At 46.5% G+C, this 26,283-nt stretch overlaps 2 protein-coding genes across 3 annotated transcripts in view; one reads left to right on the top strand and one right to left on the bottom strand.

The window, feature by feature from the left end:
* LOC110494759 (beta-1,3-galactosyltransferase 6) lies at nucleotides 1-3,090 on the bottom strand. 2 transcript variants are annotated; one of them, XM_036950822.1, is made up of 4 exons: nucleotides 2,733-3,090; nucleotides 2,577-2,635; nucleotides 1,805-2,354; nucleotides 1-1,450 (listed from the first exon to the last, which is right to left on the bottom strand). In XM_036950822.1, exons 3-4 carry the CDS (start codon nucleotides 2,342-2,344, stop codon nucleotides 971-973), a joined length of 1,020 nt encoding a protein of 339 aa, XP_036806717.1. In that variant the 5' UTR covers nucleotides 2,345-2,354; nucleotides 2,577-2,635; nucleotides 2,733-3,090; the 3' UTR covers nucleotides 1-970. The 2 variants fall into 2 exon arrangements, with proteins under 2 accessions (XP_036806717.1, XP_036806716.1); XM_036950821.1 differs by lacking the exon at nucleotides 2,577-2,635 and having other exon boundaries at nucleotides 2,733-3,088.
* A 2,181-nt stretch (nucleotides 3,091-5,271) lies between these two features.
* The window catches only part of LOC110493281 (coiled-coil domain-containing protein 42-like), a 22,613-nt gene continuing 1,601 nt past the window's right edge, over nucleotides 5,272-26,283 (top strand). The window contains exons 1-5 of the mRNA XM_036948440.1: nucleotides 5,272-5,351; nucleotides 5,492-5,597; nucleotides 5,994-6,194; nucleotides 9,513-9,734; nucleotides 11,298-11,459. Coding sequence (XP_036804335.1) covers nucleotides 5,272-5,351; nucleotides 5,492-5,597; nucleotides 5,994-6,194; nucleotides 9,513-9,734; nucleotides 11,298-11,459 — 771 coding nt within the window. The remainder of the gene's footprint in view (nucleotides 5,352-5,491; nucleotides 5,598-5,993; nucleotides 6,195-9,512; nucleotides 9,735-11,297; nucleotides 11,460-26,283) is intronic.

The following is a 26,283-nucleotide window of genomic DNA, read 5'->3' as shown; positions in this document are numbered from 1 at the left end:
CATGTTTCAAAAACATTTTAATAGGTCCAAATATTTTAAACATTCATTTTGAAGTAGTTTGACAGTAGGTTTAAAACAACACTGGTGATGAGGACACGGTCAAAGTCAGTCACAATAATACAACGGTTGGTTTCTTCAACGACATTAACAGAAGCAGTCTTTTTTTTGGGGGGTTTAAAAGTAACCGAATATCAGCTGGAAAATTGCCTGTAGAGTAGCTCAGCTGAACACAAACAGCTCTGTTGACCATCACTGCACTTAGTAAATACGTCAACCAAACACAGACAGCAGGTAGGGTAAATCTCCCAACTGAACAGAACTCTCAGTAAGCAGGGGAGAGAGAGGCCTACAATATTACACATGGTCTCAATGCAACGCCAAATACCACCAACCCATGACTGGCTCATTCTCTACCATTGTTCTGAAGCAATACACCCCATTTTCATATCAAGAGAATCACTTCCATCGCATTCATAAATAGGGCCACTTCCACTTAGAGTCTCCAGGACATTTTAAACAGATTCGGGAATGACTCGAAGTCTTTTCATTGTCCAACCAGAAAGCTGAATACTGGTTCCTTTAAGTACACTTTCTCCCCACATACATGTGCTGTTATTAATAAATGACGGTCTCCTGTTGTGTGGCTGCACCCAGTCCACTCTCCCAGTCCTGTACCAGTGTGCTTTAGGACAGTCAGCAAAGGCTCCAGAATAAATAAATAAATAAACATATATAAAAAGGGAATGGGGATCAGTGTTTTCCTCAGGTCTTTTCATAGGCGGGCTGCCATAACAGACATCTTCTATGGAGGTCAACTGAAGGCAGCACAATATTTTACGGGGAAGGGGGGGGCACCACAGAACGGAGTAAGGCTTAGGGGGAGCACCACACCGCCTGGGTAACCGTAGTAGGGGAAACACTGATGAGAATTACATGGGTGGACAAAGTGAGGAAGGTTAGGGGTTATAGGTCAGGGTATTCCATCCTTCCTCTGGCAGCACTGTGAGGGCGGGACACTCCAGTCGTACACGTAGCTCAGGCGGAGTTTAACCTCTTCCTTACACAGCCTCCCGTCTCTCTGCAGCATCTGCTGTTTCTCCAACATATCCTCCAGGCTCTGCTTGTGAGTCACCATGTACTTATTACTACACCCCCGAGACTTGTACTCCGTGTCGAATCGAGGGTCGTGTGTCCGTTTGACGTCCACCGGGGCTAGCCACGCCCCCAGTGACACGTCCTCGCTCTGCCACACCTTGAGGTAGGCCGTGTTGATTCGGATGTAGTGTACGAGGTCGCAGGAGAGCAGGTAGCCTCCACCCAGGGCGTAGGGTAGGTAGTAGTCACACAGCTCCCAGGCCGACTCCCTCCACTTCCCTGCTGTCTTCACGCGACCGCGGCCTGAGAAGAAGCCCCAGTACAGCCGGCTGGGTTCTTTAGTCTTCAGCTCCTCCTATAAGATTAGGAGAGATTATACGTTATTGGGTGTTTGCACATACATTTGTTACAGCACAAGCTCCATATTTAAGCAATAAGGGCCGAGGGGGTGTGGCACATGGCCAAAATACCACCGCTAAGCGCCATTTTTAAGCACGTAATTAGAGCAGGAAAAGTACATGTTTTGTCATACACCTGGTATACAGTCTGATATACCACAGCTTTCAGCCAATCAGCAATGAAGGCTCAAACCATCCAGTTTACAATACACATTATGTTCCAAATGGCACCCTATTCCCTATGGACCCTTGTCAAAAATAGTGCACTACATAGTGAAGAGGGTGCCATTTGGGCCATATCAAACACATACCTTCAACAGGTCCAGACGAGCAAAAGTGTCATCGTCCGCTTTTAACACAAACTTGAAGTCTACGTTGTGATCTAGCCAGGAGTACATGTGCAGCAGCTTCAGGGTCAGGTTCTCATACGAGTCTCGCAGCGCGGGGAGTAAGAGCAGGTCTTTGTGCCGCCCCTGCTCTGTGTTGATGTTCTGCATATCCTCTGCGGGCAGACCCTCGGTTCCCACCACGAACATAGCTAGAACCTCCGGATCCTTCTTAGCCAGCCAGGTACTACGGATGATGCTCCTGCGCTCTGTGTACTTGGGTCCTGTGGTGATGAGGACCACCAGGAAGGCCGAGAGGTCTTTGGGGAGTGAGGGGAGCTCAGGGTGCTCTGCTCGGGGCTGGGAGTGGGCAGCGTGGGGGGCTAGGCCTGGAGGGTCGGCCTGGCCCTGTTTTAGGGTCTCCGAGGTACACTTGGCGAGGAAAAGGAGGACAACAGCAAAGAGGCACACTCCTCCAATGGCCAGGGCCGTCTTGTGACGACACACAACGCGGACCAGGCTCATGGTGCTGAGACTGAGAAGGAGAGAGATGGGGGAGAGAGAGACGGGATGGAGAGATGGGGGGGGGGGGGGGGAAGAGAGACAAGAGAGATCTGTAAGCAACAATGCATGTCTGTTCATTCAGTTAACAATAAAGACAGCAGTCAATGAATGTCTCCCAGAGAAATGAGGTAGCTAGAGAAAAATACATTCTAAAGTTAATCAACAATTGAACAGACAGCTAACTTAACGTTACCTAATCGAACTCGGCAAACAAATCAGTGTTAGGCAGACCACCCACAGCTTGCCTGCAACCTGGTTAACGATAACATTACCCGATCAATCTCATTCCATGCAAGCAACGGATATGCTCATTGCATCAAAACAAAGGCGAGAATATAGACTACAGTACCTGAATGTGTCACACAACGCTAGATGTTTAATGCATCGATGACAGTTACATGGACATTGCTTCTGTCTGTAGCTAGCTAGTTAGTTAGCTAGCCGAGATAGCACAAATGGGGAAACGTCAGCAGGCTCGCTAGCTAGCTTAATAGCTATGGAGGAAGGAGGATTTGATTTACTGCTCACTTCGCTGGCTACAAAATTACGCGAATGAATAAAATCATTAAACAAAAAGAGCAATCCTTTTGTGTAGCTAGATGAACAGCTAGCTAGTGATCTACACCTCCGCTAGACGTTATTTTTGACTCAACTGGTGACACGCAGTATATACAAGACAGACGGTGAGTTCAAGACAACACGGAAATCGGAAATATTGGACCTCAGACTTCAGTTTATTTAACACAAATGGAAAGTCGGAAAAAAAACTGCGAAAATATTTTTGTTACGTTCATAAAAATCGGAATTACAAATCGGAAACTCAGGCATCATCCGAGAGCTACAACTTCTCCAATCTGGACATCACTGACGTCACCGTCACAAGTTTTTTTTCCTAGGCTTAGTTTGTTTTTTTCCCGAGTTCCCAGTTGGTTTGAAGGCAGCATGTGATGACGCATACACTTCACTGCTGGAAAGACACGCCTTTGGTGCCTCCCAGTGGATACAATTAGAATGAGTTAAACATCTGAACTACAGCACTGATTCTAAATCCTATGGAATGGACTGTGTGCAGTGATGTAAAGTACTAAAGTAAAAATACTTGAAAGTACTACTTAAGTATTTTTTTCAAAACTTTACTATTTATATTTTTGACAACTTTTACTTTTACTTCAATTACATTCCTACTTTTTACTACATAGATTTTCCTTGACACCCATAAGAAGTCGTTACATTTTTACAGGAAAATGATCCAATTCACACAGTTATCAAGAGAACATCCCTGGTCATCCCTACTCCCTCTGATCTGGTGGACTCACTAAACAGACTCACTAAACACATTCTTCATTTGTAAATTATGTCTGAGTGATGGAGCATGTCCCTGGCTATTTGTAAATAAAAAAGAACTGGAAAATGTGTCCATCTGCTTTGCTTAATATAAGGAATTTGAAATGATTTATACTTGTACTTTTAGTTTTGATACTTCAGTATATTTTAGCATTTACATTTACTTTCGATACTTAAGTATGTTTAGAACCAAATACCTTCACTCAAGTAGTATTTAACTGGGTGACTTAATTTAAAAAATATATATTTCACCTTTATTTAACCAGGTAGGCTAGTTGAGAACAAGTTCTCATTTGCAACTGCGACCTGGCCAAGATAAAGCTTAGCAGTGTGAACAGACAACAACACAGAGTTACACTTGGAGTAAACAATTAACAAGTCAATAACACAGTAGAAAAAAAAGAGAGTCTATATACATTGTGTGCAAAAGGCATGAGGAGGTCGGCGAATAGTTACAATTTTAGCAGATTAACACTGGAGTGATAAATGATATTGGTGTGCAAAAGAGCAGAAAAGTAAATAAATAAAAACAGTATGGGGATGAGGTAGGTAAAATTGGGTGGGCTATTTACCGATAGACTATGTACAGCTGCAGCGATCGGTTAGCTGCTCAGCGATTTTTGCAATTCGTTCCAGTCACAGGCAGCAGAGAACTGGAACGAAAGGCGGCAAAATGAGCTGTTGGCTTTAGGGATGATCAGTGAGATACACCTGCTGGAGCGCGTGCTACGGGTGGGTGTTGCCATCGTGACCAGTGAACTGAGATAAGGCGGAGCTTTACCTAGCATAGACTTGTAGATGACCTGGAGCCAGTGGGTCTGGCGACGAATATGTAGCGAGGGCCAGCCGACTAGAGCATACAGGTCGCAGTGGTGGGTGGTATAAGGTGCTTTAGTGACAAAACGGATGGCACTGTGATAAACTGCATCCAGTTTGCTGAGTAGAGTGTTGGAAGCTATTTTGTAGATGACATCGCCGAAGTCGAGGATCGGTAGGATAGTCAGTACTTTCACTTTTACTTGAGTCGTTTTCTATTAAGGTATCTTTACTTTTACTCAAGTATGACAATTGGGTACTTTTTCCAACACTGATTGTGTCGAATGGAATGTGGAACCTCCCAACTGTTTGTTCTTGTTCTTTGTTAGTTTTGTGGGTAAGAAACCATAGAGATACAATTTCTACCTCCATTCTATGGCACATTCTATGTTCTACCTGTTCCAATTTTATGTTCTATCTCTATGTAAAAGGAAGAGCCACTCTGGTTGGTTGCTAGGACACCATTGTTAAATATTTCTTGACCAGGTATGATCAAGCATTCCATTAGATATAACATGTAGTGTGACATGACAGTGTTGTCCACTGTCGGGCTCTTGTTTCTACCAGTAGCCGACACAGCCAGACTGTCAGGCTCTTGTTTCTACCAGTAGCCGACACAGCCAGACTGTCAGGCTCTTGTTTCTACCAGTAGCCGACACAGCCAGACTGTCAGGCTTGTGTTTCTACCAGTAGCCGACACAGCCAGACTGTCAGGCTGACTGTCAGACATGGACAATAAAAAGGCAGCAGAGGATCTGACTCATTACTTTAAAACATTCTCTGGGAACAATCTTCAAAAAGAGCTACTGTAAGTGCACAAGTAGTATAGAACTTCTGCAGCATTTGTTTTTCCGTTGGGATATGCTCCTTACCAAAATAAATGCTGAAGGAAGCTGTACATTTACACAATAAATCACATTGAGTTGTTTCTGTGTTGTTGTTAATCAGGAAAGCTCCCCGATCCACTGATGATGTCCTGGCTCCCACCACTCACCTCATCAGGAAGAGAAGAGAGGAGCTGGACATGCACAAGGCCATGGAAGCCCTTCAAGAGGTGATACACACGCACGCACACACGCTTGCACATGCGCACACACTGACTTCTGACCCTTTGCCCGCTCCTCCTGTGTCTGTGTCTATCAGGACTTTGCCATGACCCTGATGGCCTAGCGTGTCAGAGATAAAGAGCTGAAGGAGAGGGAGGTTAACTTAAAGGAATACCTCAGTAACTTCAACACATTTCTCCAGGTAAATGGAGAGGTCTGATAGTAGGACCTTAGTAGTAGGACGTCTCAACCTATTGCATGTTCTGACTCTTTCAACCAATCACATACTTTATTGGCTTATTTTAGGCTTGTGTATCAGTTAATATTTTCCATTGAACTCAGAGACAGTAGTTCCACATCACACAAACTGATTCCACTCAGCAATCCCCTCCTGCCTTTTTCAGGAGAATAAATTGAAAAACGGCCGTGCATTGAAGACAGCAGTGAAGGAGAGAGAGCTAGCTCGTCAGAAAGCAGCGCACCTACTCATCCTGAGACAGGAGCTCAAGGCTCTCACTAAAGAGAGAGAAAAGATTGCCGGTCTTGTAGAGAAACATGAAATCTACCCCCGCTTTCTAGATAAAGTGGTCAAAGCCAGCAAGCAGGTATTTTATTTATTTATTTATTTCACCTTTATTTAACCAGGTAGGCAAGTTGAGAACAAGTTCTCATTTACAATTGCGACCTGGCCAAGATAAAGCAAAGCAGTTCGACACATACAACGACACAGAGTTACACATGGAGTAAAACAAACATACAGTCAATAAAACAGTATAAACAAGTCTATATACAATGTGAGCAAATGAGGTGAGATAAGGGAGGTAAAGGCAAAAAAAGGCCATGGTGGCAAAGTAAATACAATATAGCAAGTAAAACACTGGAATGGTAGATTTGCAATGGGAGAATGTGCAAAGTAGAAATAAAAATAATGGGGTGCAAAGGAGGAAAATAAATCAAATAAAAACATTAGGGAAAGAGGTAGCTGTTTGGGCTAAATTATAGGTGGGCTATGTACAGGTGCAGTAATCTGTGAGCTGCAAGTGTTTCCAGTTTCAGAGATTTTTGTAGTTCGTTCCAGTCATTGGCAGCAGAGAACTGGAAGGAGAGGCGGCCAAAGAAAGAATTGGTTTTGGGGGTGACTAGAGAGATATACCTGCTGGAGCGTGTGCTACAGGTGGGAGATGCTATGGTGACCAGCGAGCTGAGATAAGGGGGGACTTTACCTAGCAGGGTCTTGTAGATGACATGGAGCCAGTGGGTTTGGCGATGAGTATGAAGCGAGGGCCAGCCAACGAGAGCGTACAGGTCGCAATGGTGGGTAGTATATGGGGCTTTGGTGACAAAACGGATTGCACTGTGATAGACTGCATCCAATTTGTTGAGTAGGGTATTGGAGGCTATTTTGTAAATGACATCGCCGAAGTCGAGGATTGGTAGGATGGTCAGTTTTACAAGGGTATGTTTGGCAGCATGAGTGAAGGATGCTTTGTTGCGAAATAGAAAGCCAATTCTAGATTTAACTTTGGATTGGAGATGTTTGATGTGGGTCTGGAAGGAGAGTTTACAGTCTAACCAGACACCTAGGTATTTGTAGTTGTCCACGTATTCTAAGTCAGAGCTGTCCAGAGTAGTGATGTTGGACAGGCGGGCAGGTGCAGGCAGCGATCGGTTGAAGAGCATGCATTTAGTTTTACTTGTTTTTAAGAGCAATTGGAGGCAACGGAAGGAGAGTTGTATGGCATTGAAGCTTGCCTGGAGGGTTGTTAACACAGTGTCCAAAGAAGGGCCAGAAGTATACAGAATGGTGTCGTCTGCGTAAAGGTGGATCAGAGACTCACCAGCAGCAAGAGCGACATCATTGATGTATACAGAGAAGAGAGTCGGTCCAAGAATTGAACCCTGTGGCACCCCCATAGAGACTGCCAGAGGTCCGGACAGCAGACCCTCCGATTTGACACACTGAACTCTATCAGAGAAGTAGCTGGTGAACCAGGCGATGCAATCATTAGAGAAACCAAAGCTGTTGAGTCTGCCGATGAGGGTGTGGTGATTGACAGAATCGAAAGCCTTGGCCAGATCAATGAATACGGCTGCACAGTAATGTTTCTTATCGATGGCAGTTAAGATATAGTTTAGGACCTTGAGCGTGGCTGAGGTGCACCCATGACCAGCTCTGAAACCAGATTGCATAGCAGAGAAGGTATGGTGAGATTCGAAATGGTCGGTAAACTGTTTTTTGACCTGGCTTTCGAAGACCTTAGAAGGGCAGGGTAGGATCGATATAGGTCTGTAGCAGTTTGGGTCAAGGGTGTCCCCCCCTTTGAAGAGGGGGATGACCGCAGCTGCTTTCCAATCTTTGGGAATCTCAGACGACACGAAAGAGAGGTTGAACAGGCTAGTAATAGGGGTGGCAACAATTTCGGCAGATAATTTTTAGAAAGAAAGGGTCCAGATTGTCTAGCCCGGCTGATTTGTAGGGGTCCAGATTTTGCAGCTCTTTCAGAACATCAGCTGAATGGATTTGGGAGAAGGAGAAATGGGGAAGGCTTGGGCGAGTTGCTGTGGGGGGTGCAGTGCTGTTGACCGGGGTAGGAGTAGCCAGGTGGAAAGCATGGCCAGCCGTAGAAAAATGTTTATTGAAATTCTCAATTATGTTGGATTTATCAGTGGTGACAGTGTTTCCTATCTTCAGTGCAGTGGGCAGCTGGGAGGAGGTGTTCTTATTCTCCATGGACTTTACAGTGTCCCAGAACTTTTTTGAGTTAGTGTTGCAGGAAGCAAATTTCTGCTTGAAAAAGCTAGCCTTGGCTTTTCTAACTGCCTGTGTATAATGGTTTCTAGCTTCCCTGAACAGCTGCATATCACGGGGGCTGTTCGATGCTGCAGAACGCCATAGGATGTTTTTGTGTTGGTTAAGGGCAGTCAGGTCTGGGGAGAACCAAGGGCTATATCTGTTCCTGGTTCTAAATTTCTTGAATGGGGCATGCTTATTTAAGATGGTTAGGAAGGCATTTAAAAAAAATACCCAGGCATCCTCTACTGACGGGATGAGATCAATATCCTTCCAGGATACCCCTGCCAGGTCGATTAGAAAGGCCTGCTCGCTGAAGTGTTTCAGGGAGCGTTTGACAGTGATGAGTGGAGGTTGTTTGACCGCTGACCCATTACGGATGCAGGCAATGAGGCAGTGATCGCTGAGATCTTGGTTGAAGACAGCAGAGGTCTATTTAGAGGGCAAGTTGGTTAGGATGATATCTAAGAGGGTGCCCGTGTTTAAGGCTTTGGGGAGGTACCTGGTAGGTTCATTGATAATTTGTGTGAGATTGAGGGCATCAAGCTTAGATTGTAGGATTGCTGGGGTGTTAAGCATGTTCCAGTTTAGGTCGCCTAGCAGCACGAGCTCTGAAGATAGATGGGGGGCAATCAGTTCACATATGGTGTCCAGAGCACAGCTGGGGCAGAGGGTGTTCTATAGCAGGCGGCAACGGTGAGAGACTTGTTTTTGAGCTAATTCTCTGGTCTGATGGCTTGGTGGAACTGACACCGATACTGAGATTTCTAAGACTCTCCATGAGTTTGTAACATATTTAATGGAACTAACTTCCATTATTAAGCCATTGAGAGAAGTATGTGGTAGATAGTCAGGTCAGGTCAGAGGTCAGGTCAGGTCAGGTCAGAGGTGGCCAATGCTATTCATAAGGTTAAACTAATAAACTGCTCATCATGATGTGTAATGGTCGAATCAGAGGTTTTAGAGCAGGACTGGAACAAAAGCCTATACACCAAGTAGCTCTCCAGGAGGAGGATTGGCCATCCCTGACCTAACCTGACCCTCAGTCTAATAGGCATGGGTGGAGTGAGTACCCCTAACCTAGAGTAACCATTTTGTGAACATTATTCTAACTGTGTTAGAATCCTCTCAGTTCCAGGAGGCGTGGCAGGTGATGTCCAGGGTGGACAGTCTGGTCCAGACCAGGGAAGAACTACTGACCAGCATCAAGCAGAACCAGGAGTGTTGTGAGACGGCCCGGACCCAGCTGACCCAGTACCTGGAGCAGAACGACGACCGCCTGCTGCACTACAACAACAGGCTGGCCAAGCTACAGAGGATTCTGGACAGAGTACGCAGTGAGACCATGCTATGGGTGAGGGGACAGCAGTGAACAGACATGAGGCTGTGCAGATCAATCAGCATGGTGTGCCCCAAAAATGTATTCAGCCTTTATTTCGAGACCTGGGTCTCTTTCATAGATGAGCCCTATATACACATCAATATAAACTACACACATCACTATACACATCACTTTACACATCAATATACACTACACACATCACTACACACCTCAATATACACATCAATATACACTACACACATCACTACACACCTCAATATACACATCACACATCACTACACACATCACTACACACCTCAATATACACTACACACATCACTACACACATCACTACACACCTCAATATACACATCACTTTACACATCAATATTTACACCAATACACAAAAAGCTAAACACAATCATAGAAAACAAACACATTTTCCAGTAAAATGGACCTCAAGCAGCCTTTTGTAGAATAAAATAAAGGTTGTATTGCCCGAGAGGCACCAAACTTTAGAACGTCTTGGAGATAATTTCACAAGCAAGGTGCAAAAAAACTAAAAGCAGATTTATCTAAATCAGTGGAGATCGAGAGTTAACCATACCTGACACTGGCTCTGGAATCTGGTACGTCTGTAAGTTTAACAATGAAGTAAGGTATGGAGGAAATTCACGCAGGAGGGGGTTTATAAACCGAATGAGTGCATTGCATTGACCTACAGACTTCAAAGAGGGTCAGTCTACCTTTTGATACAGAATGCATTGATGTGTACTGAACCTAACGCCCGTAACAAAGCTAAGTGGCAGCTGCATTCCTATAGACAATATCTCCATAGTCTATAACCGGTATGAATGCTGTCTGAATTATTTGTTTGCTGCTATTTAATGAAAGGCATGACTTATTCCTATAAAATAAGCCCATTTTAATTCATAATTTCTTAACTAACTCATCAACATATTAGCTTTTCGTCAACCCAGATACCCAGATGTATATAAGCGGTCATCAAAATTGTTGCTATGCAAGACATTTTTGAGACAGGGCGATCATTATTTAGGTTGGAGGGGTCACTACCTTTGTGGAGAGGGAGCAGAAACCCTGGGGATAGCACCAGAGATAAGCGCCAGACTCCGCAATCAGGAGAGCAGAAAGATACAGCCAGAAAAGATTAAGCAAATCAGCGGCAGTTTATTTATTTTTTACATCAATCTTAACCCATCTAGTAGATCACAAGTAGAAAGTTGTTGAAACGAAAACAAAGATTCAGTAGAAGTTGACTGATCTCCCACTGAGCCAACTGGAGGTTGGGAGAGGGAAGAGCAGTCGACTGATTGACCTGGGTCAATTAAACCACCATTTCTTTCAAATAAAAATCCTCCAGAGATAAAATGCTGATTAAAAGCATCACTTATCTAATTTTTCTCAGTAACGATTCGATAGTCTGACACAACTTACTTAGGCAGGAAAGGGGATGGAATTCCCAGGCTTCAGTGTCCTAACTGTTTTCCAAAATATAGACATGAGGGCTGCACACACAGACCAGTCTTTCCTTTAGCTCTCTCATCTCTCTCTCTTCATGTGTGTTTCTTCACTCAGGAGTCCCGGTGGGCTCACATCCAGAATTCGGCAACTACGAAGGCCATGCTCCTGGGCACCATCAAGATGGCCACCGCCAACCTGTACCAGACTACCAGCAAGAAGGCCCAGGATGGGTGGGGCGAGGTCGCTCTGAAGGACACTCTCAAACAGCTGGATAAGGTGTGTGTGTCTGTGTGTGTGTTACCATGCTAACTGTGCAGTTTACTGTAACTATTTATATTTGTCATGTCACTGAAGATCCTTCTGGGAAAAATAAAGTGAATCTGTTCAATTCAGTTCTATTCTATTCTATTGTCTTGGCACTGTTGTACAGAAAGTCCTAATGACATATCAGACAAGAACTTACCAGAAACCGTGTAGGCTATCAATGACTGATCTTTCAAATGATGTCCTTCGCCTGCAGGTTCAGAAATTCCTCTCCAACCTCATCTGTATTTGGGAGGAGGTCAACCAAGTACAAACAAGACAACATTTCCAACCCTAACCGGCCTTACCCTGAATCCTATTCACACTCTAAAGCCTCTTACTAAAGACTGACATAAAAGGACCTGACTTACCTGTCATTTAAGACATTTAAAATACAGTAGGATTACTACAGATAAAAGTGAGTTTCCTCACAGTGACCAGTAGAGGGGGCCATTGTTATTCTGAATAGACAGTGTTTAAACTAGGTAGTTCTCTCTTTCTCCCTCCATCTCTGCCTCTCTCTCTCTCTCTCTCTCTCTCTCTCTCTCTACTACTGCCTCTCCTCCTCTTCCTTTCCTTCCCCTCTCTCCCACTCTCTGGTCTTATAACTGCAATAACGAACCAAACAAATGAAGTATATATGAAGTGTGGTCTCTCAGGGAGCCAGTCAGTGGCCTCATTATGATGCTGTGAGAGTCTTTAGAATCCAGAGACAGACTGCCGAGTCAGAGAGCCAGTCAGGGGCCTCATTATGATGCTGTGGGAGTCTTTAGAATCCAGAGACAGACTGCAGTCGGTAGTCAGTAGGAGCTCAGGCTACTTTGAAGGCTACAGTGTGGGTGGCACTCTAAGCATGTTAAAATGTTCTCATCTGGCACTAAATATGCATTTGGCCATTTCAAGGACAGCTTTTTTCCATCTACGTAACATTGCAAAAATCAGGAACTTTCTGTCCAAAAATGATGCAGAAAAATTAATCCATGCTTTTGTCACTTCCAGGTTAGACTACTGCAATGCTCTACTTTCCGGCTACCCGGATAAAGCACTAAATAAACTTCAGTTAGTGCTAAATACGGCTGCTAGAATCCTGACTAGAACCAACAAATTTGATCATATTACTCCAGTGCTAGCCTCTCTACACTGGCTTCCTGTCAAAGCAAGGGCTGATTTCAAGGTTTTACTGCTAACCTACAAAGCATTACATGGGCTTGCTCCTATCTATCTCTCTGATTTGGTCCTGCCGTACATACCTACACGTACGCTACGGTCACAAGACGCAGGCCTCCTAATTGTCCCTAGAATTTTTAAGCAAACAGCTGGAGGCAGGGCTTTCTCCTATAGAGCTCCATTTTTATGGAACGGTCTGCCTACCCATGTCAGAGACGCAAACTCGGTCTCAACCTTTAAGTCTCTACTGAAGACTCATCTCTTCAGTGGGTCATATGATTGAGTGTAGTCTGGCCCAGGAGTGGGAGGGTGAACGGAAAGGCTCTGGAGCAACGAACCACCCTTGCTGTCTCTGCCTGGCCGGTTCCCCTCTTTCCACTGGGATTCTCTGCCTCTAACCCTATTACAGGGGCTGAGTCACTGGCTTTACTGGGGCTCTCTCATGCCGTCCCTGGAGGAGGTGCGTCACCTGAGTGGGTTGAGTCACTGATGTGGTCATCCTGTCTGGGTTGGCGCCCCCCCCCCCCCCCCCCCCCCCTTAAGTTGTGCCGTGGCGGAGGTCTTTGTGGGCTATACTCAGCCTTGTCTCAGGATGGTAAGTTGGTGGTTGAAGATATCCCTCTAGTGGTGTGGGGGCTGTGCTTTGGCAAAGTGGGTGGGGTTATATCCTTCCTGTTTGGCCCTGTCCGGGGGTGTCCTCGGAGTGGGCCACAGTGTCTCCTGACCCCTCCTGTCTCAGCCTCCAGTATTTATGCTGCAGTAGTTTATGTGTCGGGGGGCTAGGGTCAGTTTGTTATATCTGGAGTACTTCTCCTGTCCTATTCGGTGTCCTGTGTGAATCTAAGTGTGCGTTCTCTAATTCTCTCCTTCTCTCTTTCTCTCTCTCGGAGGACCTGAGCCCTAGGACCATGCCCCAGGACTACCTGACATGATGACTCCTTGCTGTCCCCAGTCCACCTGGCTGTGCTGCTGCTCCAGTTTCAACTGTTCTGCCTTATTATTATTCGACCATGCTGATCATTTATGAACATTTGAACATCTTGGCCATGTTCTGTTATAATCTCCACCCGGCACAGCCAGAAGAGGACTGGCCATCCCACATATGCTCTCTCTAATTCTCTCTTTCTTTCTCTCTCTCGGAGGACCTGAGCCCTAGGACCATGCCCCAGGAATACCTGACATGATGACTCCTTGCTGTCCCCAGTCCACCTGACTGTGCTGCTGCTCCAGTTTCAACTGTTCTGCCTTATTATTATTCGACCATGCTGATCATTTATGAACATTTGAACATCTTGGCCATGTTCTGTTATAATCTCCACCCGGCACAGCCAGAAGAGGACTGGCCACCCCACATAGCCTGGTTCCTCTCTAGGTTTCTTCCTAGGTTTTGGCCTTTCTAGGGAGTTTTTCCTAGCCACCGTGCTTCTTCACCTGCATTGCTTGCTGTTTGGGGTTTTAGGCTGGGTTTCTGTACAGCACTTTGAGATATCAGCTGATGTACGAAGGGCTATATAAAATAAATTTGATTGATTGATTGATTTGGCGACTAGTGAAATGCAGGCATAAACTCATACAAATGAGACACGCCCACTGCTCTACTGCCTACGTTCTCCTGGTGCTGTTCAACACAAGCCCAAAGTGATGAAGACTAGATGTGACATGTTCACTGTGTACAGGTTGCAGGTGTATTGCTTGAAAAATGAGACTGATTATTAATTATGTGCCTCTGCTCATAAGTCAGATAGACTAACAAAACGTGAACAGCGGCCCTCGCTTTCTCTATGTGACAGGACCTAGATGTAGCGTTATGAGCAATGATATATACAGTACCAGTCAAAGGTTTGGACACACCTACTCATTCAAGGGTTTTTCTTTATTTGTACTATTTTCTACATTGTAGAATCATAGTGAAGACATCAAAACTATGAAATAACACATATGGAATCATGTAGTGACCAAAAAAGCGTTAAACAAATCAAAATATATTTTATTGTCACGTTGGTATGAGGAGATTCGGGAGACAGGCGCAGGAATGCGTAATAGGGTTTTTTATTCAGCCCAAATTACGGCGTGCCGTGTAAAGGCACAGGGACAAAGACCAAACAAACACATAACTTAACACAGGGTAGAAACCCAAAACAAAAGAGCGAGGAGTACCTTTAATAAATACACATGGAATAGGTAACAGGTGTGCACAATGAAAGTTCCAGAGGGATCTGTGACAGGACCCCCCCCCCCCCCCCCCCCTCGACGTGCTGCCAAAGCAGCACAATGACAACGGCCTCGAGGGCGATCACAGGAACGCAATGCGGGTCGATGAGGAGCCGATGCAGCTGCCGAAGTTGCGTCGTTAGACGGACCCATTGTGGCGACGTCGGCCGACCCAGTTGCAGTTGCCGAAGTTGCGGCGGTGCCGGACGGACCAATCGCAGCGTTGTCAGACGGGCCATTCCTGCTGTCTCCCTCAATGGTCGATTATACTGTCACGTTGGTATGAAGTATCGGGAGACAAGGGCAGGAATGAGTAATAAGGGTTTTTATTCAGCTCATATTACGGCGTGCGTGTAGAGGCACGGGGACGAAGACCTAACAAACACGTACACAAAACACAGGGTTGAAACCCAAAACAAAAGAGCGAGGAGTACTTCTAATAAATACACACAGGATGAGACCCGTAATCATCTGCGCAATTCACAAGGGCACGAAAGCCCAAAATACACAGCACAGGTACTCACATGCGCCAACGGACATTGTAACAATAATCAACAAGACCATGGAGAAAAAAGGGAACATATATAGAAATACAATCAGTGGGAATAGGGGACAGGTGTGTGCAATGAAAGTTCCAGAGGGATCAGTGACATTTATATTTGAGATTCTTCAAAGTAGCCGACCTTTGCCTCGATGACAGCTTTGTACGCTCTCATTCTCTCAACCACCTTCACCTGGAATGCTTTTTCAACATTTTGAAGGAGTTCCCACATATGCTGAGCACTTTTTGGCTGCTTTTCCTTCACTCTGCGGTGCAACTCATCCCAAACCATCTCAATTGGGTTGAGGTCGGGTGATTGTGGAGGCCAGGTCATCTGATGCAGCACTCCATCACGCTCCTTCTTTGTTAAATAGCCCTTACACAGCCTGGAGGTGTGTTGGCTCATTGTCCTGTTGAAAAACAATTGATAGTCCCACTAGTCCCATCCATTCATCTACTCTGCGTATCACAAAGACACGGTAGTTGGAACCGAAAATCTAAAATTTCCAGATTTCCACCAGTCTAATGTCCATTGCTTGTGATTCTTGGCCCAAGCAAGTGTCTTGTTCTTATTGGTGTCCTTTAGCAGTGGTTTCTTTGCAGCAGATTCACACAGTCTCCTCTGTCCAAACCTTTGTCTGGTACTGTATATATACTGTAAGGACAATGTATTGAAGTCGTTTTGTTGTTGTTGTGGGGACAGTAATATTAGCACTTTCTAAATAATTATACTTAAAAGAAAAGTTATTTTTATATATTTACATTTTTTATCCTTAGCTCACATGATATAATTTAGAAATATGCATTAAGATGTCTGTAATAGAATACATGTGAATTTCTAAATTGCTTCCAAAATATTTCTGACAATGGCGGGGGAGTCCCCAGATGGATGCATGGTGGCTTAAATAAAAGTGGTTATGAATCATTGGTTATGAGTCAGGGTTATGAGTCAGGGTTATGAGTCAGGGTTATGAGTCAGGGTTATGAGTCAGGGCTATGAATCATTGGTTATGAGTCAGGGTTATGAGTCAGGGTTGTGAGTCAGGGTTATGAGTCAGAGATATGAGTCAGGGCTATGAATCATTGGTTATGAGTCAGGGTTATGAGTCAGGGTTATGAGTCAGGGTTATGAGTCAGGGATATGAGTCAGGGTTATGAGTCAGGGTTATGAGTCATTGGTTATGAGTCATTGGTTATGAGTCAGGGTTATGAGTCATTGGTTATGAGTCAGGGTTATGAGTCAGGGTTATGAGTCAGGGTTATGAGTCAGGGTTATGAATCATTGGTTATGAGTCAGGGTTATGAGTCAGAGTTATGAGTCAGGGTTATGAATCATTGGTTATGAGTCAGGGTTATGAGTCAGGGTTATGAGTCAGGGTTATGAATCAGGGTTATGAGTCAGGGTTATGAGTCAGGGTTATGAATCATTGGTTATGAGTCAGGGTTATGAGTCAGGGTTATGAGTCAGGGTTATGAGTCAGGGTTATGAATCATTGGTTATGAGTCAGGGTTATGAGTCAGGGTTATGAGTCAGGGTTATGAATCATTGGTTATGAGTCAGGGTTATGAGTCAGGGTTATGAGTCAGGGTTATGAATCATTGGTTATGAGTCAGGGTTATGAGTCAGGGTTATGAGTCAGGGTTATGAATCATTGGTTATGAGTCAGGGTTATGAGTCAGGGTTATGAGTCAGGGTTATGAGTCAGGGTTATGAATCATTGGTTATGAGTCAGGGTTATGAGTCAGGGTTATGAGTCAGGGTTATGAGTCAGGGTTATGAATCATTGGTTATGAGTCAGGGTTATGAGTCAGGGTTATGAATCATTGGTTATGAGTCAGGGTTATGAGTCAGGGTTATGAGTCAGGGTTATGAATCATTGGTTATGAGTCTGGGTTTTGAGTCAGGGTTATGAGTCAGGGTTATGAGTCAGGGCTATGAGTCAGGGTTATGAGTCAGGGTTATGAGTCAGGGTTATGAGTCAGGGTTATGAGTCAGGGTTATGAGTCCTTACCCTCTTCTGGGGCTTTGTGCCATCAGCTGTAGATGGCGCTGTTTCCTTTAAGACCTCTACCAATTCAGCTCTCAGAGGATCCACACCTTCACAACCAGTGGAGAAACACTGCCCCCTCTCATTGAAGCCGCGGTACTGCAGCCATTGTTTGCAGAAAACAGTGAACGGGAAAATGGAAATCTTGATGAAAAGGTTTTTCAAAGACAAATGTGGTACCAATAATTACTTCTAATACACCAGATTTATGTCCTTGAACCGATTATTTTAAAATCGCTCACAGGATAGTTTCAGTTGCCGATGACAGCCTGCAGTACGCCGGTCTGCCTTCAACTTGACTCAATGAGAAGGGACAGCGCTGAGCTTGCCTCCACTTCCAGGAGTAGCTCAAACTACGCTTGTTATGTATCCATGAGACGCCATCTTTACGGTATTAATTTAGCTTCAACTCAAAAGTGAGTCTTCACATAGGAATGAATGGTGTCACATGATCTATGGCTTTGTCCATCCATATAACAGTCATTGTTCACAGCAAGACCAAACATAGAAGCCAATGGATGAGTGGAATTATCAAGAAAAATTAAGGCAGTTATACAATTATAAAAACATTACAGTACATTCATAACAGATGTCACAACACACCAAGTGTGCTCTCTGGCGCCTAGTCCACTACCACATATCTACAACACACTAAGTGTGTGCCCTCAGGCCCCTACTCCACTACCACATATCTACAACACACTAAGTGTGTGCCCTCAGGCCCCTACTCCACTACCACATATCTACAACACACTAAGTGTGTGCCCTCAGGCCCCTACTCCACTACCACATATCTACAACACACTAAGTGTGTGCCCTCAGGCCCCTACTCCACTACCACATATCTACAACACACTAAGTGTGTGCCCTCAGGCCCCTACTCCACTACCACATATCTACAACACACTAAGTGTGTGCCCTCAGGCCCCCGACTCCACTACCACATATCTACAACACACTAAGTGTGTGCCCTCAGCAAGCAATGCAGGTGTAGAAGCACGGTGGCTAGGAAAAACTCCCTAGAAAGGCCAAAACCTAGGAAGAAACCTAGAGAGGAACCAGGCTATGTGGGGTGGCCAGTCCTCTTCTGGCTGTGCCGGGTGGAGATTATAACAGAACATGGCCAAGATGTTCAAATGTTCATAAATTACCAGCATGGTCCAATAATAATAAGGCAGAACAGTTGAAACTGGAGCAGCAGCACGGCCCGGTGGACTGGGGACAGCAAGGAGTCATCATGTCAGGTAGTCCTGAGGCATGGTTGTAACGGTTTTCTGTGTGAGAAGGAGAGTCGGACCAAAATGCAGCGTGTAGATTGCGATCCATGTTTTAATAAACAAACGTAAACCACGAATCAATACAAACACTACAAAATAAAGAACGTAATGAACGTAACGAAAACCTAAACAGCCCTATCTGGTGAAAACACATAGACAGGAACAATCACCCACAAACACACAGTGAAACCCAGGCTACCTAAATATGGTTCCCACTCAGAGACAATGACGAACACCTGCCTCTGATTGAGAACCATATCAGGCCGAACATAGAACTGGACAAACTAGACATGTAACATAGAATGCCCACTCAGATCACACCCTGACCAACCAAAACATTGAAATATACAAAGTAAACTATGGTCAGGGTGTGACAGTACCCCCCCCCCCCCCCCCCCCCCAAGGTGCGGACTCCGGCCGCAAAACCTGAACCTATAGGGGAGGGTCTGGGTGGGCATCTGTCCGCGGTGGCGGCTCTGGCGCTGGACGTGGACCCCACTCCATAATAGTCTTAGTCCACCTCCTTAGCGTCCCTAGATAGGTTACCCTCCTAAATGACAGCTCGGGACGGAGGGGCAGCTCGGGACAGAGGGACAGCTCGGGACAGAAGGGCAGCTCGGGACAGAGGTAGCTCAGCACTGATCCTGGCAGATCCTGGCTGACTGGCCGATCTGGCAGATCCTGGCCGACTGGCGGATCCTGGCCGACTGGCAGTTCTGGCAGATCCCGGCCGACTAGCGGATCTGGAAGAGTCTGGTTGACTGGCAGATCTGGAAGAGTCTGGCTGACTGGCAGATCTGGAAGAGTCTGGTAGACTGGCAGATCTGGAAGAGTCTGGTAGACTGGCAGATCTGGAAGAGTCTGGTTGACTGGCAGATCTGGAAGAGTCTGGTAGACTGGCAGATCTGGAAGAGTCTGGTTGACTGGCAGCTCTGGCTGCTCCATGCTGACTGGCTGCTCTGGCTGCTCCATGCTGACTGGCTGCTCCATGCTGACTGGCAGCTCTGGCTGCTCCATGCTGACTGGCTGCTCCATGCTGACTGGCAGCTCTGGCTGCTCCATGCTGACTGGCTGCTCTGGCTGCTCCATGCTGACTGGCTGCTCCATGCTGACTGGCTGCTCTGACTGCTCCATGCTGACTGGCGGCCCTGGCTGCTCCATGCTGACTGGCGGCCCTGGCTGCTCCATGCTGACTGGCGGCCCTGGCTGCTCCATGCTGACTGGCGGCCCTGGCTGCTCCATGCTGACTGGCAGCTCTGGCTGCTCCATGCTGACTGGCGGCTCTGGCTGCTCCATGCAGACTGGCAGCTCTGGCGGCTCCTTGCAGACTGGCAGCTCTGGCGGCTCCTTGCAGACTGGCAGCTCTGGCGGCTCCTTGCAGACTGGCAGCTCTGGCGGCTCCTTGCAGACTGGCAGCTCTGGCGGCTCCTTGCAGACTGGCAGCTCTGGCGGCTCCTTGCAGACTGGCAGCTCTGGCGGCTCCTTGCAGACTGGCAGCTTTGGCGGCATCCTGCAGACTGGCAGCTCTGGCAGCTCTATGCAAACTGGCAGCTCATTGCAGACTGGCAGCTCTATGCAGACTGGCAGCTCCTTGCAGACTGGCAGCTCATTGCAGACTGGCAGCTCCTTGCAGACTGGCAGTTCTGAACAGGCGGGAGACTCCGGCAGCGCTGTAGAGGCGGAAAGCTCCGACAGCGCTAAACAGGCGGGAGACTCCGACAGTGCTGGAGAGGAGGAAGGCTCCGGCAGCGCTGGACAGGCGAGGCGCACTGTAGGCCTGATGCGTGGTGCTGGCACTGGTGGTACTGGGCCAAGGACACGCACAGGAAGCCTGGTGCGGGGAGCTGCTACCGGAGGGCTGGGGCGTGGAGGTGGTACTGGAAAGACCGGACCGTGCAGGCGCACTGGAGCTCTTGAGCACCGAGCCTGCCCAACCTTACCTGGTTGAATGCTCACGGTCGCCCTGCCAGTGCGGCGAGGTGGAATAGCCCGCACTGGGCTATGCAGGCGAACCGGAGACACCGAGCGCAAGGTTGGTGCCATGTAACCCGGCCCAAGGAGACGCACTGGGGACCAGCTGCGTAGAGCCGGCTTCATGGCATTAGGCTCGACGCTCAATCTAGCCCGGCCGACACACGGAGCTGGAATATACCGCACCGGGCTATGCATCTGCACTGGAGACACCGTGCGCACCACTGCATAACACGGTGCCTGTCCGGTCTCTCTAGCAACCCGGTAAGCACAGGGAGTTTGCGCAGGTCTCCTACCTGGCGTAGCCATACTCCCTGTTAGCCCCCCCCCCAAGAAATTTTTGGGGCTGCCTCTCGGGCTTCCTTGCCAGCCGTGTTCCCTCATATCGCCGGCTCCTCTCTCCGGCTGCCTCTGCTCTTCTAAGTGCCTCCGCCTGTTCCCATGGGAGGCGATCTCTTCCAGCCAGTATCTCCTCCCAAGTGTAACAGCCCTTGCCATCCAAAACGTCCTCCCATGTCCATTTCTCTTTACGCTGCTGTTGCTGCCTGTTGACACGCTGCTTGGTCCGTTGGTGGTGGGTGATTCTGTAACGGTTTTCTTGGTGAGAAGGAGAGTCGGACCAAAATGCAGCGTGTAGATTGCGATCCATGTTTTAATAAACAAACGTCAAACACGAATCAATACAAACACTACAAAATAAAGAACGTAATGAACGTAACGAAAACCTAAACAGCCCTATCTGGTGAAAACACATAGACAGGAACAATCACCCACCAACACACAGTGAAACCCAGGCTACCTAAATATGGTTCCCAATCAGAGACAATGACGAACACCTGCCTCTGATTGAGAACCATATCAGGCCGAAAATAGAACTGGACAAACTAGTCATGTAACATAGAATGCCCACTCAGATCACACCCTGACCAACCAAAACATAGAAATATACAAAGTAAACTATGGTCAGGGTGTGACAATGGTCCTAGGGCTCAGGTCCTCCGAGAGAGAGAGAAAGAAAGAGAGAGAGAAAGAGAGAAAGAGAGAAAGAGAGAATTAGAGAGAGGACACTTAAATTCACACAGGACACCGAATAGGACAGGAGAAGTACTCCAGATATAACAAACTGACCCTAGCCCCCCGACACATAAACTACTGCAGCATAAATACTGGAGGCTGAGACAGGAGGGATCAGGAGACACTGTGGCCCCATCTGAGGACACCCCCGGACAGGGCCAAACAGGAAGGATATAACCCCACCCACTTTGCCAAAGCACAGCCCCCACACCACTAGAGGGATATCTTCAACCACCAACTTACCATCCTGAGACAAGGCTGAGTATTGCCCACAAAGATCTCCGCCACGGCACAACCCAAGGGGGGGGCGCCAACCCAGACAGGAAGATCACATCAGTGACTCAACCCACTCAAGTGACGCACCCCTCCCAGGGACGGTATGAAAGAGCCCCAGTAAGCCAGTGACTCAGCCCCTGTAATAGGGTTAGAGGCAGAGAATCCCAGTGGAAAGAGGGGAACCGGCCAGGCAGAAACAGCAAGGGCGGTTCGTTGCTCCAGAGCCATTCTGTTCACCTTCCCACTCCTGGGCCAGACTACACTCAATCATATGACCCACTGAAGAGATGAGTCTTCAGTAAAGACTTAAAGGTTGAGACCGAGTTTGCGTCTCTTACATGGGTAGGCAGACCATTCCATAAAAACGGAGCTCTATAGGAGAAAGCCCTGCCTCCAGCTGTTTGCTTATAAATTCTAGGGACAATTAGGAGGCCTGCGTCTTGTGACCGTAGCGTACGTGTAGGTATGTACGGCAGGACCAAATCAGAGAGATAGGTAGGAGCAAGCCCATGTAATGCTTTGTAGGTTAGCAGTAAAACCTTGAAATCAGCCCTTGCCTTGACAGGGAGCCAGTGTAGGGAGGCTAGCACTGGAGTAATATGATCAAATTTGTTGGTTCTAGTCAGGATTCTAGCAGCCGTATTTAGCACTAACTGAAGTTTATTTAGTGCTTTATCCGGGTAGCCGGAAAGTAGAGCATTGGAGTAGTCGAACCTAGAAGTGACAAAAGCATGGATTAATTTTTCTGCATCATTTTTGGACAGAAAGTGTCAGATTTTTGCAATGTTACGTAGATGGAAAAAAGCTGTCCTTGAAATGGTCTTGATATGTTCTTCAAAAGAGAGATCAGGGTCCAGAGTAACGCCGAGGTCCTTCACAGTTTTATTTGAGACGACTGTACAACCATTAAGACGAAGAGACCTCTGTTGGCATGTCTTGGGTATGCATGGGTGTCTGAGCTGTGCACTATGTGGTAGGTAGCCTAGTGGTTAGAGCGTTGGGCCAGTAACTGAAAGGTTGCTATATTGAATCCTCGAGCTGATAAGGTACAAATCTGTTGTTCTGACCCTGAACAAGGCAGTTAACAGTAAATAAGAATTTATTCTTAACTGACTTAAAGGTGTTAAATGAAACATTAAACAGACATATCTGTGCAGTAAACATGTGAATACCTTTCACAAATACAAGTAGTGATGAAGTCAATCTCTCCTCCACTTTGAGCCAGGAGAGATTGACATGCATATTATTAATGTTAGCTCTCTGTGTACATCCAGCCGTGCTGCCCTGTTCTGAGCCAACTGCAATTTTCCTAGGTCCTTTTTTTTGTGGCACCTGACCACACGACTGAACAGTAGTCAAGGTGAGACAAAACTAGGGCCTGTAGGACCTGACTTGTTGATAGTGCTGTTAAGAAGGTAGATCAGCACTTTATTTTGGACAGTCTTCTCCCCATCTTAGCTACTGATGTATCAATTATTATGATTATTTTTTTTTAAAAACATTTTATTTCACCTTTGTTTAACCAGGTAGGCTAGTTGAGAACAAGTTCTCATTTACAACTGCGACCTGGCCAAGATAAAGCAAAGCAGTTTGAGACATACAACAACACAGAGTTACACATGGGATAAACAAGCGTACAGTCAATAACACAATAGAAAAAAAAGAAAGGTTATATACAGTGTGTGCAAATGGTGTGAGGAGGTAGGGCAATAAATAGGCCTTAGTAGCGAAGTATTTACAGTTTAGCAAATTAACACTGGAGTGATAGATGATGAGCAGGTGATGATGTGCAAGTAGAACTGGAAGGAAAGGCGGCCAAAGGAGCTGTTGGCTTTGAGGACAACCAGTGAGATATACCTGCTGGAGCGCATGCTACGGGTGGGTGTTGTTATCGTGACCAGTGAGCTGAGATAAGGTGAAGCCTTACCTAGCATAGACTTATAGATGACCTGGAGCCAGTGGGTCTGGCGACGAATATGTAGCGGGGGCCAGCCGACTAGAGCATACAGGTCGCAGTGGTGACTGAGGGGCTTTGGTGACAAAACGGATGGTACTGTGATAGACTGCATCCAGTTTGCTTAGTAGAGTATTGGAAGCTATTTTGTAAATGACATCGGTGAATTCGAGGATCGGTAGGATAGTCAGTTCTACAAGGGTATGTTTGGCGGCGTGAGTGAAGGAGACTTTGTTGCGAAATAGGAAGCCGATTCTAGATTTAATTTTGGAATGGAGATGCTTAATATGAGTCTGGAAGGAGAGTTTACAGTCTAGCCAGACACCTAGGTATTTGTAGTTGTCCACATATTCTAAGTCAGAACCATCCAGAGTAGTAATGCTAGTTGGGCGGGCGGGTGCGGGCAGTGAACGTTTGAAGAGCATGCATTTGGTTTTACTAGCGTTTAAGAGCAGTTGGAAGCCACGGAAGGAGTGTTGTAAGGCATTGAAGCTTGTTTGGAGGTTAGTTAACACAGTGTCCAAAGAAGGGCCAAATGTACACAGAATGGTGTTGTCTGCATAGAGGTGGATCAGGGAATCACCAGCAGCAAGAGCGACATCGTTGATATATACAGAGAAAAGAGTCGGTCCAAGAATTGAACCCTATGGCACCCCCATAGAGATGGCCAGAGGTCCGGACAACAGGCCCTCTGATTTGACACACTGAACTCTGTCTGAGAAGTAGTTGGTGAACCAAGTGAGGCAGTCATTTGAGAAACCAAGGCTGTTGTGTCTGCCGATAAGGATACGGTGATTGAGAGAGTCGAAAGCCTTGGCCAGGTCGATGAAGAAGACTGCACAGTACTGTATTTTATTGATGGCGGTTATGATATCCTTTAGTACCTTGAGCGTGGCTGAGGTGCACCCGTGACCAGCTCGGAAACCGGATTGCACAACGAAGGTATGGTGGGATTCGAAATGGTCGGGGATCTGTTTATTAACTTGGCTTTCGAAGACTTTAGAAAGGCAGGGCAGGATGGCTATAGCTCTACAGCAATTTGGGTCTAGAGTGTCACCCCCTTTGAAGAGGGGGATGACCACGGCAGCTTTCCAATCTTTAAGGATCTCGGACGATACGAAAGAGAGGTTGAACAGACTGGTAATCGGGGTTGTGACAATGGCGGCAGATAATTTTAGAAAGAGAGGGTCCAGATTGTCTATCCCAGCTGATTTGTACGGGTCCAGGTTTTGCAGCTCTTTCAGAACATCTGCTACCTGGATTTGGGTGAACGGGAAGCTGGGGAGGCTTGGGCATGTAGCTGTGGGGGGCTGTTGGCCGGGGTTGGGGTAGACAGGAAGAAAGCATGGCCAGCCGTACAGAAATGCTTATTGAAATTCTCGATTATGGTGGATTTATCGGTGGTGACAGTGTTACCTAGCCTCAGTGCAGTGGGCAGCTGGCAGGAGGTGCTCTTATTCTCCATGGACTTTACAGTGTCCTAAAACATTTTGGAGTTAGAGCTACAGGATGCAACTTTCTGTTTGAAAAAGCTAGCCTTTGCTTTCCTGACCGACTGCTTGTATTGGTTCCTGATTTCCCTGAAAAGTTGCATATGGCGGGGACTATTCGATGCTAGTGCAGTCCACCACATGAATGTTTTGTGCTGGTCGAGGACAGTCAAGTCTGGAGTGAACCAAAGGCTATATCTGTTCGTAGTTCTACATTTTTTGAAAAGGGCATGCTTATTTAAGATGGTGAGGAAATTACTTTTAAAGAACAACCAGGAATCCTCAACTGACAGGATGTGGTCAATATCCTTCCAGGATACCCAAGCCTGGTCGATTAGAAAGGCCTGCTCGCAGAAGTATTTTAGGGAGCATTTGAAAGTGATGAGGGGTGGCCGTTTGACCGTAGACCCATAGCGGAGCAGGCAATGAGGCAGTGATCGCTGAGATCCTGACTGAAAACAGCAGAGGTGTATTTGGAGGGCAAGTTGGTCAGGATAATATCTATGAGGGTGCCCATGTTTACGGATTTAGGGTTGTTCCTGGTGGGTTCCTTGATAATTTGTGTGAGATTGAGGGAATCTAGTTTAGATTGTAGTACTTCCGGGGTGTTAAGCATATCCCAGTTTAGGTTACCTAGCAGAACGAACTCTGAAGATAGATGGGGTGCAATCATTTCACATATGGTGTCCAGGGCACAGCTGGGAGCTGAGGGGGGTCTATAACAGGCGGCAACAGTGAGCGACTTATTTCTGGAGAAATTAATTTTTAAATTAGAAGCTCGAACTGTT

The sequence above is a fragment of the Oncorhynchus mykiss genome, chromosome 17 (assembly GCF_013265735.2).
Source record: "Oncorhynchus mykiss isolate Arlee chromosome 17, USDA_OmykA_1.1, whole genome shotgun sequence".
NCBI classification, from domain to species: domain Eukaryota; kingdom Metazoa; phylum Chordata; class Actinopteri; order Salmoniformes; family Salmonidae; genus Oncorhynchus; species Oncorhynchus mykiss.
Note: the sequence above shows the minus strand (reverse complement) of the source record. Positions and strands in the feature narration are given on the sequence as shown.

Excerpts from the sequence above, each read along its gene's own strand:
- LOC110494759 (XM_036950822.1), bottom strand. The coding sequence starts at position 2,344 with ATGAGCCTGGTCCGCGTTGTGTGTCGTCACAAGACGGCCCTGGCCATT. Across the intron at positions 1,451-1,804 it reads CTCGTCTGGACCTGTTGAAG|GAGGAGCTGAAGACTAAAGA; the intron begins GTATGTGTTTGA and ends CTAATCTTATAG.